The sequence below is a fragment of the Vidua chalybeata genome, chromosome 3 (genome assembly GCF_026979565.1).
Source record: "Vidua chalybeata isolate OUT-0048 chromosome 3, bVidCha1 merged haplotype, whole genome shotgun sequence".
NCBI lineage: Eukaryota > Metazoa > Chordata > Aves > Passeriformes > Viduidae > Vidua > Vidua chalybeata.
The window spans coordinates 42,090,995-42,104,780 of NC_071532.1; the positions used below are offsets into that span (position 1 = coordinate 42,090,995).

Genomic DNA, 13,786 nt, shown 5'->3' on the forward strand with positions numbered 1-13,786 from the left:
GCTTCTTTTTTCTTCTTTAATATTATTGGTCACAGAAAGATTTCTTTTACTGGTGATAAATAGTCAAGTAAGTTTGTTCTATTAAGAAAACCAAAATAAAATCAAACCATTTTGACCATAATTTGCCATTCAAAATAATTTACAAAGCAGTACCTCTTGGCCTTTTATTTGTATAAATTATACAACAACTATAGTTTTTTTTAGACAATGAGATGAGTCTGTATTTAATACTTCAATCATCGTTCTCAGGGTTGGAAAAGTCTCTGATACTGATGGTAGGCTCTTGTAAGAAGGTGAAATACTGAAAGAGGAAAAAAGTTATTTTTTAATGAGTTTTATAATTTCCCTGCAAGTTAGCACATTAACTTAGTTAACTCAGACTTCTCCTCATCACTTTCTCCAACAAATTTGGGACCTGTGTCTAGAATCAACGTGATGCAACAGGCTTAGGGCAGAGTGGCTGAAAGCTGCTAGGCAGAGAAGGACCTGTGGGTGCTGGTTGACAGCAGCTGAACGTGAGCCAGCAGTGAGGCCAAGGCGGCCAGCGGCATCTGGGCCTCTGTCAGCAATAGTGTGGCCAGCAGGACCAGGGCACCAGTACTTGGCAGTGGTGTGGCCACACCTCAAGTCCTGTGCCCAGTTTTAGACACCTCACTGCAAAAAGGACAATGAGGTACTGGAATGAGTTCAGAGAAGGGCAATGGAGCTGGTGAAGAGTCTGGAGCACAAGTCTTAGGAGAAGCAGCTGTGGGAGATGGGGTTTAGCCTGGAGAAAAGGAGGCTCAGGGGTGACCTTATTGCCCTCTAAAACCACCTGAAAGGAGGGTGTAGCCACATGGGGGTTGGTCTCTTCTCTTAGGTTAACAAGGGACAAGACCAGAGTAAATTGGCTCAAGTTGTGCCAAGGAAGGTTTAGATGGCATATTAGGAAATATTTCTTCATGGGAAGGGTGAAGACATTGGAATAAGCTGCCCAGGGAAATGGTACAACCACCATCCCTGGAAGTCATCAAAGGCATGTGGATGCAGCACTTGGGGACATGGTTTAGTGGTGAACACAGTGGTGCTGGATTAGCAGTTGGACTCAATGATGTTAAAGTTTTTTCCCAGCCTTAATGATTCAATGATTCTCAGAATCTGTTGTTCACAAACAGCTCTTGCTTTTCACGACTACTCCGTCACCATACAGAATGAAAACCATGTCCACATAGAAGAGCTTTCAAAAGCAGCAGAAGTTAAAGAAAAATGCATTGCTTTAAGTCTCCCAGCCTTATTTACCATATCCACTATTATTTGTCTACCACAGACAAATTAGCCACTCAGGCTAATTACCTTCATGTTATTATATCAAGTCCTTTGGGCTGTAGTTCTTCAGATTTCTTTTTTTTTTTTTCTCCTCAGCAAAGTCAACTTTAGCATTTTCTCCACTCTGGCTCATTTCCTCATCTATTATACATCTCTACTTTGACCCAGTGATTCCCTAGATTCTACTGTACTACAAAATGGTATTGATTAAAAATAAATTGTTTTGGCAAGGTTATTTTTAACATGAATGACTTCCCTGATCTGGTTTGACATGGATTCCCATAAGTTTCAACAGTACAGCTGAGGGAAGCAGAAACACATGGGTAGCACTAAAATATCTTAAGCTATCTTAAGATATCTTAATATCTTTATTAAAAGTAGTCTTAGAGACTACTTTTAATAAAATCCACAACTTGCTACACATGTAGTTTAAAAATGTCACTCCTTAATGAATACTGAATTTTACTCATTTACAAGTAGATTTTTAGTCTAAGTTTGACAAAGATGTCCTTGAATCTTATTAGCCTTCTTCACTTAGGAAGGGATTTTATAGTCTAGTGAAATTCACCAGGCTCAGAACCCCTGATAATGAAATCAAGAAACACTAATCAGTGTGAGATGTTTGGCACTAAAAGCAGCTGCAGAGTTCCACAGTCTCTAGGAAGCTGGAGCAGACCTCAGGAGGTATGGGATCTAAGATCCTGTTCAAAGCAAGGTCAACTGAGAAGTCAAATCAGGATGTCAGGGCTTTATCCTACCAAGTCTTGGAAATCTCCAAGGGTGGAGACTACACAGCCTCTTTGGGCAGTCTGCTGATGAAAAGACTAGGCCAAATCTAAATGTTGTTTCAACTCAAGCACATTGCTTTTTGTCCTCCCACCAAACACTCAGAGGTCCTGCAGAGATGCTCTTCAATCAAAGCCTTATCTTCTCCAGGCTGAACAAGCCCAACTCTCTCCTGTTAAGGCATGTGCTCCAGACGATTGGCAATATCGGTGGCTCTCTATTGAATTTCTTCTGGTTTATTAGTTATCATCCCCAAAAGTTGTTTATTGCCACAGAGAACCATCATTGGGTCACAGAATATTTGGTAAGCTCATGTTGATTGTTTTCTCTGACTTCTTCCTTCAATATCAACTGAAATGCTTTCCTAGAGGACTCACTTCATGACTTTCCCAGGGATCAAAATGAAGCTGACCAGCCTACAGTTTCTCTGGGTTACCTTTTGGCCTTCCTGAAGTGGAACTCAAGATTTCCTTTCCTGCAGTAACCAAGAATGTCCCCTGATGTACACCATGTTCCCAAGATTATAGATGGCCCTGTAAGGACCTTGGCCAATTCTCTCAGAACCCTTTAAGTGTCTTGACCCTGACTTGAAGCATACTAGAACTGGTGTTGTGTCTGGCCTGATTTTCATATTTTGTATGGGGAATAACAAATTGGGGACCAATCAAATGCACCTGATTCATAATATTAATTCCTTGTCAATGTATGCAGTATTAAATTATAAATTCATATGAAAATAAAAAATTTGAAGCATTGCACAAGTCATGCACCTATACTAAGTAATGGAATTCTCCATATTTAAAATGTCTACCTACTTTGAAAACACTTATTCTCCAAATCAAAACAGAACTAAAGGATAAGCAAATTACTTCAGATGCATAATTTGAAGAGACCCATAGGAATTTTAAAAAAGGGTAAAAAATTCCTCTTGCTTTGTTCACTCATTGCCAGATGTACTAATGATGAGCTGAAATATAAAAAGACAAATTTGACCCACTGGACAAAACGAAGAAAACATTAACCCAAATAATTTCCTCAGAGGATAATACATAACTGAATGTCTAGACTACTAACTACTCTGTTAGACTAGAAATACGTTACTGTGTATGTAAATGCAAATCTTCTCATCAATTCCTAAACAGTGTTAAAAAATACACTGAATCCTTTACTAAACTCGTAATTTCTAAGTAACATTTCTTAGTATAGGTTTGAATTTTACATATAGTATTTCGTATTTTATTTCCCCATTCCCCATCAAAAGGATTTACCTTTTTAGATTCATCCAGCTCCTTGCTATTTTGGTAAACGCTTCAGACCCTGGTGCTGTCATGGCTTCAAAATCAACCAGCTGAAAATTCAAGAAAACAGAAGAGATATTAAGGGACATTCCTCTAACTTTAGGAAGGGCTTTGAGGGCTTTATTACCTATATTCTTGGTAAGACAGGAGTAAGCTTACAAACCAGTTTGTGCCCTCACCATCTGTTTGAAGTCAGCATTCAAGCCAGGCACTAAAATTCTCTGTGGGGCTTGCACACCCCAACACAACCAGTACTGGAAGCTACACTGGCCATGGCTACTGAATGACTTGTCAGACAACAGCAGGACTCTTGGCTACTGTGCACCTTTGACTTCAGAGCAGCCTGAAAATGCATGTTGTCATAAGTCTGGGACAAGCTTCGCCCTTCTAACAACTCAGGCAAAAAATAAATTCCAATTTCATTCCACAATTTCTTCCACATCATGAAAGCTTTTCTAAAAAGTAAATTTATTTGTATTCAGGCACTCTGTTTCAGGAAAAACCCTCAAATGTAAAGATGTCCCCAGTGTTTCTGTAAATCAGAAATCCTGCTTAGAAGTAATTCTGAAATTCTGCTTGCCTACATAAAATCAGGCAGCAAAATATTACTCTATCAAGTTCTAAAAAAATACTTAAGAAACCCCACAGAAGTGTTTTACCTTAGCTTGAACTCTCACAGAATGGGGAAGATAGCAGCTTAATGGTGTACTGAAAATAAGCTTTCTTGCTGCTAAGCAAATGCTGTTTGCTCTTAAAAGCTACTAGAGTTCATTGTACTCAAAGGAGTACATTGTTTTCGGGACTTTCTAGAACAAAAGATAAAATCACCCCTTCTTCAGTTATCCATGCAGGGATAACTTCTTCAACAACTTGGATTCTTACTGGAATTTTACTGATTCTTTTGACAATACATTAAAGAGACAGAGGTATTCTCACTCCTTTCATGCTGAAAAGGTAATACAGCTAACACCTCCAACTGTCGAAGAAAAGGAAATCCTTTATTAAACAAGGTGGTATAATACTCAAATGGAGTCACTTAAAAACTAGGACAACTAGGATTTAGTTTGACTTCAGCAGAATACAGAGGAGAAGGAGAAATCAAGAGAAATTGCAAATCCATTTCTACTAATCAAACCCTAAAAGCTCTACAATACGCTGAGAGTACAGATAGAAAACTTCTGCTGTGCACCAGAAGAATCACTAATTCTACCCCAGTATTCTCAGAACCCTTCTCAAAGCAAACTGAAAAGAGCAGCTCAGCACACTGGAAATGCTTCAGCAACAGATTTGTAATTCCTATCGGACCAAACTGCTACAATTTGGCTAATCCAAATTATTGCACATACCATCCTCTAAATTCACCAGCTGTCAGAACAGTAATGGAATTTTCAATACTCTCTCAGGCTGCAAGACATCATAACATGCAGCTGACCTATCTCCAGCAAATAAGCATGCAACTTCTGTTCATTCTTACAGCTCTTTCCCCAAATTTACAAGTATTAATTTCTCCCTCAAGACTGAGCTTTGATATTTTGATACTTGCCTTTCCTTTAGGGATTTTTCCTGATACTTCTTTTCCACTTGCCATTAGTGCTCCCATGATCACTGAATAAGCTATCACACTAAAAGAATAAAATTAAAAGCAACAAATGGAGTAGAAATCTTTCCATAATGCTATTTTGGACTACAAAAGAAATGGAACATAGTATTTTTTCATAGAAGGCTAGTAAAGATTACTGTGCCAGTTATTTTAGAAGGAAAAAAAACCAAGCACAAACACTTAAATAGTGAAATCACTGTAACTATCCATCATCACTAGAATGAAGTTATGAACCTAAGGAGTTTTACTACTATTTCTACATTAGTCAGAACCATATTTTCAGACTTTGGAGCTCTTAAGACTCCACAGGGCTGAAAATAAAGCAGACTCCTGTTCCCAAGAAGATCAGCTGTAGCCCACAAGAGTTTATGAACTCTACTCCAATAGAGCTAGAGGCACTGTAAAGTTTTTCAGTTATTTAACTTTTAACTTAATTTTTTGAACTGTGAATCTCAGACAGAATGTCCCTTAATTTTTACATTCTATAAGATAAATGCAAAATCTGATTATAAAATCCCAAAATCTCAGAGGTTTTTCCATGCTGAACTGTATCTAGAAGTAAGATTAAAGATATTAAGTGCTTAAGTGCTTTGTGGAACAGAGATTCAGAATAGTTTTAGATGTACGCAGGTTTGCATTAAACTAGAATTCCAGCTGAAGAGTTCTGTGATATATGGAACTTTATCCTGCAGTTTCATTTGGTGACCCTAACAGCTGCAACAATTTACTAAAATAATATTTTAGTGTACTTCATTAAAGTTATGCCGAAGTATATTTCATCTTAAATACACATTTCAGAAAAAACTTCCTAAGTGAAATTATAGTGGTGTAACACAATATGGATTAGAAAACCAGGCATTACAATTTAAAAATAACACTTCTCAATGTGTGAGCTGACATTGATAAAGACTGAGCTGAGACTAGTCATCACTTTAAATATACATGCATCTATGAATAGTTACCATTAGCAATTACAAACTAGCTTTTAAAACAGTACCAAGCCAGTTCCCATTGTCACAGCAGCAGAAAAGGAAAAGCTGTGCAGGGCACACAGCTCTATTAAAAATAATATTAATATTAAAAAATACATTAAGATACTGCAAGGCATGGACATCATACAGCAGGAATTAAAGGTAACAGACATGAGAATACCAACACTAACCTAGATCCTCTTGAAAGTGGCATTAAATTATAGAAGTAATAAACTAGTGACAGGATCAAGTTGCAAACAGCATCTACTTCCTAAGAGAAGAAAAAAGCATTAATTAAAGATAATTTAACAGCCAGGTAATACCTTACAAATGTACACATTGCAAAGTCTTACATTATCACAAGTATTTTTTAAGAACCATTTCAAATGTAAAAATGTCAAATTATGAAATTGAAGTCTGATTAATAGATGTTTGAACAAACTACTTTGTTGTATCTTTAACATTTAGATGAAACACAGTTCATCTACACACCTATTAAAGGATGTGTAGGCACAAGCCCAAATTTAGTTAGACTGTCCTAGCATATCAAATCAACACAAACACAATTCTAGCGCTTCTCATGAATTTGTGTTACTCATCTTATATGTAACCACCATGAGCCAAACCCTAAACAGTACTTGCAGGGATGATGACAAAGGTGAACACAGACCCATGAGAAAAATAAAAAACCAGAACACATTGCAATACTGAGATCTTGCCTGGACATTCTCTAGTACTACAGGCAAAGCCCAGCAAATTTTAAAGTAACAGAATTATAGCAACTTCTTAAGGTACTTGTCATAATTGGGCTTAAGTGACTTTATCACCTATGAGCTCTGTCAAGAAGTAGTAGAACTGAGACTATTAAACAGAGAGAACTGAGACTATTAAAAACATAAAAGGCTTTTTCAAGGAATTAATCATTCCTTGAACAGCCTTACCCCCAGCTCTGCAGACAGAATTAGAATTTTTCCTTTAGCTGTTAGGTCCTTATATAGTGCATCTATTTCTGCATGATACAGCTGTGTTCTCTCTTCTGTCGTCTGAGTTTCTACTGAAAATAGTATGTTCCCCACTCTGTTAAGCAAATGAAAAAGAAAAGGAGGTAAGACATTTTGTGAACAGAACTTGATGCATATCCAGGGTAAATTACAAATCTACTACAGTTCCACATCACCTTTTTTCTATCATCTTTCTTAAGCAGGAGATCATGTGCATTACTTCCCATTTAATTAAAAATCCCCCAAAATAACTGAATTAAAAATGCTGCATCACATCCTAAGTTTGAAAGAATATATAAAGACTGCCACCTAATAGCAGATGAAGTATTTCCATTAAAGAATACCTGACAAGGATTAGTGTTTCACTTAAATTGTGGGTAAAAAATAAGAAATATTAAATTTTAAAATACCTTCACAGATTTAGGATTTTTCTATAGAATGTTGTATGTAGTTTTCTTCATTTCTAAACTACCAAAACAGGATTGTTTTGGTATAAAGCAGTTACAAACTGTGGATCAAAACAGACTGAATGACACTGAACAAAGTTTGTCCAGAACAAAAGTTAGGCTATTTACTGACACCAAAATGTTTTCCTCAAAATAGTGAGGCCATATATTTAATGCCCTTTCATCATATATAATCCTGTGATTTAGAATGTAAAATAAAAAAACAAGAGATACATTAATATTTTAGCAGAGAAGTTTGGATTCCATGCCACTCATTGAAAGCACACAAATTCTGGGAAAAAACCCAATGCATAGAATTTAAGCTTTTTTAAATTAAAGTTTTTATTTAATAGTTTGACAGCACTTCTAAGCTTCAGCTTTGCTCATTTTTCAGAAAGACAAAGAATCAGAATCCATAAAGTGAGACATTTACTATCTCACCCAGAGAGTGACCCAAAGCCTCCTGATTGTATTCTCATACATTCAGGTACTATGCAAATTTTCACTTGCAAATAGAAGGTCTGCAAACATCTCAAACCTAAAAAAAGTCAAAATCTCAAATAGAAGAGTGTGTCTCCTATTCTTACATCACATAAATTTCCATTTCAATCAGGACTTCTCAGTCAACACAAATACTAGGTCTCACAAGAAGAAATGCATTTTGATATGTATAAAGATAAGATATTTGATATTTTTCCCCTTTAGGCATTTTAGGCATAAGCTGAAAAACAAGGTCTCTTATCACTTTTGTGCTATATGTTTGAGAATCAACTCAGTTCCATCAGTGTTATCCAAATCTCCTTCTTGTTGAAAACACAACAGGAATTAAGCACTCAAATGAATAAACTTCAGTTTTTTACAAAAATGCCACTAGTGAAAAACAAAACCCACTTTATATGAACAGAAATGGCATTTCAGACAATTAATTGCTAACAGTTCATCATTGCTTAATGTACCCTAACCCTTGAAAACAGTGAACATACTTATCTCCTGTTATTGTAATTGTGAATCCATCGTATTCTTTCCCTTGATCCTTCAGGCTGGGGACTTTTGTGTTCACAGTGAACCCATCTCTGGTTTTACTGTTAAACTGCTTTTAAAAGAAAAAAAAAGTAATATTAGAGGTAGCAGAGACAGAGACTATCTGCCTATTGTTTTGAAGCACATAAAATACATGGACTAGAAATGAATGTGGACCAATTTACATAACAGAACAAAGTTACTGTCAGTGGCATAATTTCATTCATCCTTTATTTCCTTCTGAATGGAAACTGTAAATACTGAATGAGGCATAGTGGCATTCAACTTTATAACTAAATAGTGAATAAAATGTGCTGTTTATGAAAAGCCACTGTACAAAGCAGTTCAAGTTGTACAGATTCCTCCCCAAGTTGCATGTTGATGGTAACCTTTTGGTGTGACAATGTAAATGGAAAAGCAGGATTTTGAGACCCCATTTTATGTTTACACTAAAACACACTAAGTGGCTGCATTAGTCCAAGTGTGAATTCTAGAATACAACCCAAAATAAGGGTTTCTTAACTGTGATCCACTTTCAGTTGATGCTTATCCTCATCAGAAGGCAAATATCTCTAGGTTTAAGAATTTTACAAAGCTACAATATCTAAGAGTAACACTGTAGCCAGAGTTGTATAAACCAGGCAAAACTGCATTTACGTAAAGCCAAAAACCCAGCTTTCCACATACAGCATTCACCAGCTACCCAAATAACCAAATTACATCACTATTAGACAGACACTCATATAGGCACTAATAAAGACCAGTATGCACTAGTGTTCACTCATGCAGTTATTTATATTAACCCAAAACCTGTGACCTAGGGTGTTTTGTTTCAAGAGAATCTGCATTTATTTTAAAGGAACAAAAAGCCTCTAATGAGACAGCATTCCACTTTGATACAGTTTGGAATGGGATGCAAGAGACTCAAACCAGACCAAAATGTACAGGTATGGAAACTGGGAAGAATATTTGCTGCCAGTTGATACATTTACTTTGAAACAGTAATGTACAGTCCACTATATTTATATATTTTCATCATTTTCTTTGAGTAACCTGTATTTTTTAAATCCACTGGTAGCATTTTTTCTGTCCTACTAATTAAAAAGTAACCAGATTGCACATTTGTGTGTCAGGAGGGAACACTTAGATGTCCATCCACCCCAACACCTACTACCTCTTCAGCAAAAACTTTTGTTAAGGTTTGGTTTGTATCCATTTGGCTTCATCTTTCAAAGCCAAGAACAAGACAGTAATATTAAAAGGACCTCTTAAATTAGGGTGTCTTCAAAGAACATATATACACAACACATTTTAAAACCCAGAGAAAAATGTAGTGCTTAAACCCCATAGTTCCTGCAAAGATAACTGTAGCGCACAAGTGAGCATTAGTATCAAGAACACATCCAAACCCAGACAGTCTGTCAGGAGTATCAGCAAAGCAGCTTCAGAGATCTCTGCTCTATGGCAACCCAGCTGCTTTGCTTAGATAGAAAATTCCAATGTGGACACATAAGATAAAGTAAAGAATTTGTCTCTAATTAGCATAATGGTTTCTACCCAAATTTTATTCTGCTCTGAGGAAAATCCTGTACAATCCTTTAAAAAGGCATATTTTGTATCTTTCTTTCCCCAACCCCCAAATACTTACACCCTAGATGTATGTTCACCCTAGATTAATTTGGAGGAATGGGGGGGGGAAAGGAGAACAACTTTTACTTAAAACCAGCTCAAGCCTTACTACTCAAGTTGAGATAAGAGTATAAATCATTTTGCAGGTCATATATCCAAAGCCTTTAGACAAAGACCACCAGCAGCAGGAATAAAACCTCTAAGTTTCCCACTCCTTTTTTGCTAAGTCTTCCTAAGCTCAAAAATGTTATCCAGGACTTCATTTTAGCTATCAGTCACAAGGAACAACTATTCCCCCACTTCCCTGTGCCAGCCCCACCACATACTGAGCTGAACCAATGAACATAAAAGTAAAAAGAGCTTCCATATACCTAACCTGACAGACACATCAATCATTTTTTTTCATTCCTATTATACAGGCACAGAGTGAGCCTACTATGGCAGATCTGACTCTTGGGTTGAGAAGATTGACTTCAAAGAATTACATTTAACATTTTGGTTTCCCATTATTTTGTTACCAGTTCACGGTTAGGCCAAGGATTTCAAATATACATCACCCATTTGCACATTTCAAAGGGAAGGTTCAACCCTATATATCCAGATTTGGAGTAAACTAAGCTAGTATTTCCAGTTACTCATTTTAAGTTTATATACAATGGTTTTATTTTGAGGAACTGAATATCTCCCAGAACACATTTTATGCTTTTTACCATATATTAAAGTTTTTTTTTGTAATTTACCTTCATTATGGGAAGAAGATCTTCTACTTTATGTACCTTTTCCAAAGCTTCTCGAACCTCTAGCAGTCCTTTTGGATTATTAGCACTGGAAAAAAATTAAATATGTAATACAACAGTTGAACATCTGTAGAATTTCTGGAAATTAACATACCTTTAACCTCATCAGCCACAGTGAAGTAAGTTATTGAAAGTTAAATAATTATTTCCAGAAAATTAGTTCCTTTATACTTGTCCACATGGTCTCCTATATTTCAAAAAGCAATTTTCTGCTATATCAGGTCAGCTTATTTTTTTTCAGCTTCAAACCTCAATTTCACTATTCAGATTTATCTTATTCTAATCAACTATTCTGTCTTACTCTTGCTATTGGCCACTTTAAAGCATCAAACAGTGTTTGCATGAGCATGTGCGGGCAGGGGGTTCTAGGTAAGGAAAGATGGAAGTACAAGAGTTAAAATTAGAAATATTCTTCACAAAATAGACGCACCTGGGTAGCCTCAAAGGCAAGTAAATACTTAAGATGCAGGCACAGCTGGATCATGAAGAAACCTGTTGCAGTACTGGCCTAAGAATTATTAATTACACTATACCAGATTTTAAGAACAGAATTCTTTTAGAAATCACACCACAAATTGGTCTGGTTTAAGGTCAAATGCTACTGGGCTTACTCTGAACAAACTTCCTATCAATAGAGGACAGATTGCCAGTTACTACAGAACTTACATATTTTCAGCAACTATCATAAATTTCTAAAACTTGAACATTTTCAACTGTTATAAGGATTTTCTGTGCTCCCATTTTTTGATATTTAAACAGCATAATGAGATTGAAAAACAGAACTCAGTATTGAATAAAAGTTACCAGGCCAGAGGAAAATTAGAGGGCTTAAAGCTAAAAGAGTTTTTTATGTTATCCAAATACTGAGCCACAGTATTCAGAACAGATGCCAACATCAATTTTCGTATTACCTTTAGTCATATTATTTCATTCAAGATTCTACAACTCTCTTCAGTTCCAGGACAGCATCTACCAACCCATCTACGTAACAGCTAGTAGATTCTCTGCTCATTTAAAACTCCTTGTCAAACACCTGTGTCAATGAAAATTACCTTCCACATCTTTGTTTCTCTTTTTTCCTCACTTCTTAATAAATTTATATCAATAGTCAGAGTAACTGTACTTGATTCTACCAGGAGGAAACCAAACTTCTTTAATAAATCATAAACTCAAAAAGAATAGAGATCCAATCATGACAGAACCATGGCTACAAACTCAAAACAGTTATTAGTTTCTAGATATATTATAATTCACAGGGTTTTTTTTCCTATTAAGTTTCTTTATGAATACAATTTTCCATTGAATACAATTTTCCATTTCCTGTAAGAATTAAAACAATTATATATGCTAAGGAAACCAGAACTTGCTAAACTAAGAAAAAAAATCTTTCAGACTTCGTGAAATTAGTATTATGTAAAATTCAGATCACTATTAGCAGAAGAACAAAGCAGGGGGAAAAAACCCTGTAATTTACCCATGATAAACAAGGATCCTGTCTTTGATAAAATGAAGAATTTTCTCAAAGTATTCCAGGTACCGCATGTTAATGACCTGTCCCCTACAAAGAAAAGAAAGGATTTTTTCAAGTCTTGTTTTTCAACTCAACATTCCAGGACACAAATATTAGTCATTAATATCTGACACAATTTTATTCACAGTTGCCCTGTAAATTAAAGAAATGAACCATGTAGGATTTATCTATGTGGTAAATTGCCAATCTTCTATTTTAAATATAGATTACATAGTGAACTTGCTCAAACTCATGTATCATTAGAATTGTTGTTCTCTGATAAACTACATTCCATGCATATTTCTCCATTTTAGTGTGCCTGATTCCAGCAAATCCTATCTATATATAATAATTACCAATTTGTACAAGATATAATCTTCCCTTGACTCATAGATACAACACAACTAGATAAGAAATCTCAATTTGCACATCTAGAGAACCAACATGGTCCAGTTTACATATTTGGCAATATATATGTTGATCCGCTCTGACTGTCCACATGTATTTTTCTTTATTCACCTATGTCCTTCTATATTGAAGTATTTTTGCTTTTAAACCCAACAGTTACAAGTAGTAACTGAAAAACAAAAACATTAAAGGTGTTGCTTTTTCCCTTGGACTAGTAAGTTTTAAAAAAAAAAAATGTAGAAATGTGGTAGAAATCTGTTAGGATTATAACCACTCAGAGGAAAAATTACATACCATTACTGCACTTGTAGGAGTCCTTCCTCTTCTCCCAGTCTACAAAACAAGATTTTATAAAGCAAGCATTATCGCTCTCTGAGGAAGCAAAACCACTGTCAATCACAGGAAGCTGTGTACACCTAGCTTTTTCTTTCCACTTTAAGGGATTTTTGTCAGCTCAAGTCCCTGTCTAATGTCTCACTTGACAGTCTCTCACCTTAGGAGGCCTAGTCTCAGAAAACCAGCAATCAGTCCTCAAAAACTGAACATATTTAGAACACATACACATGTCTGCACATAGGAAAGGGAGGCAGAGAAACTGGAAGGATGAAGACAAATCTAATATACATAATTTGCCCTTGTCATACATCCCATCCTTTCCCATCTGTATTAAAAATATCTGTACAACAGGCAGTAGCGTGTCAGCATAAGGAAGTGGATTCTCCTTTAGTGTCATCTTGGAAAATACGTCCAAAGCAGACCTACCTTCTATAAGGCCATCTAGAAGCTGTCACACCAAGAAAGACTTTCGGTGGGTGGTCAAAAGTGATTTCTGTTTATTCCCACTCTTTCTTCTTGTTTAGTAAACACTATCACCAAGAATTCCAAAGTTGCAGTGTTCCAGACTGTCTTTTTTTTTAATAAGGACATTAAGCATATCATTAATGTTTAGCTGATCACAAATCCTTGCTTTGTCTATGAAAACAACAAAAGCTTTCCAAAACATTTTCTCTACTTT

At 35.9% G+C, this 13,786-nt stretch overlaps 1 protein-coding gene across 3 annotated transcripts in view; it reads right to left on the bottom strand.

The window, feature by feature from the left end:
• Positions 1-138: 138 nt before the first annotated feature.
• The window catches only part of TTC13 (tetratricopeptide repeat domain 13), a 39,734-nt gene continuing 26,086 nt past the window's right edge, over positions 139-13,786 (bottom strand). Inside the window, exons 16-23 of one of the 3 annotated variants that reach the window (XM_053937089.1) lie at positions 12,328-12,411; positions 10,797-10,881; positions 8,391-8,497; positions 6,902-7,037; positions 6,152-6,231; positions 4,933-5,011; positions 3,360-3,439; positions 139-301 (exon numbers count right to left, since the gene is read on the bottom strand). In XM_053937089.1, coding sequence (XP_053793064.1) covers positions 178-301; positions 3,360-3,439; positions 4,933-5,011; positions 6,152-6,231; positions 6,902-7,037; positions 8,391-8,497; positions 10,797-10,881; positions 12,328-12,411 — 775 coding nt within the window. In that variant the 3' untranslated portion in view covers positions 139-177. Of the gene's footprint in view, positions 302-3,359; positions 3,440-4,932; positions 5,012-6,151; positions 6,232-6,901; positions 7,038-7,371; positions 7,470-8,390; positions 8,501-10,796; positions 10,882-12,327; positions 12,412-13,786 lie in introns of those variants that run through there. The other 2 variants (XM_053937088.1, XR_008429731.1) reach the window with 2 other exon arrangements.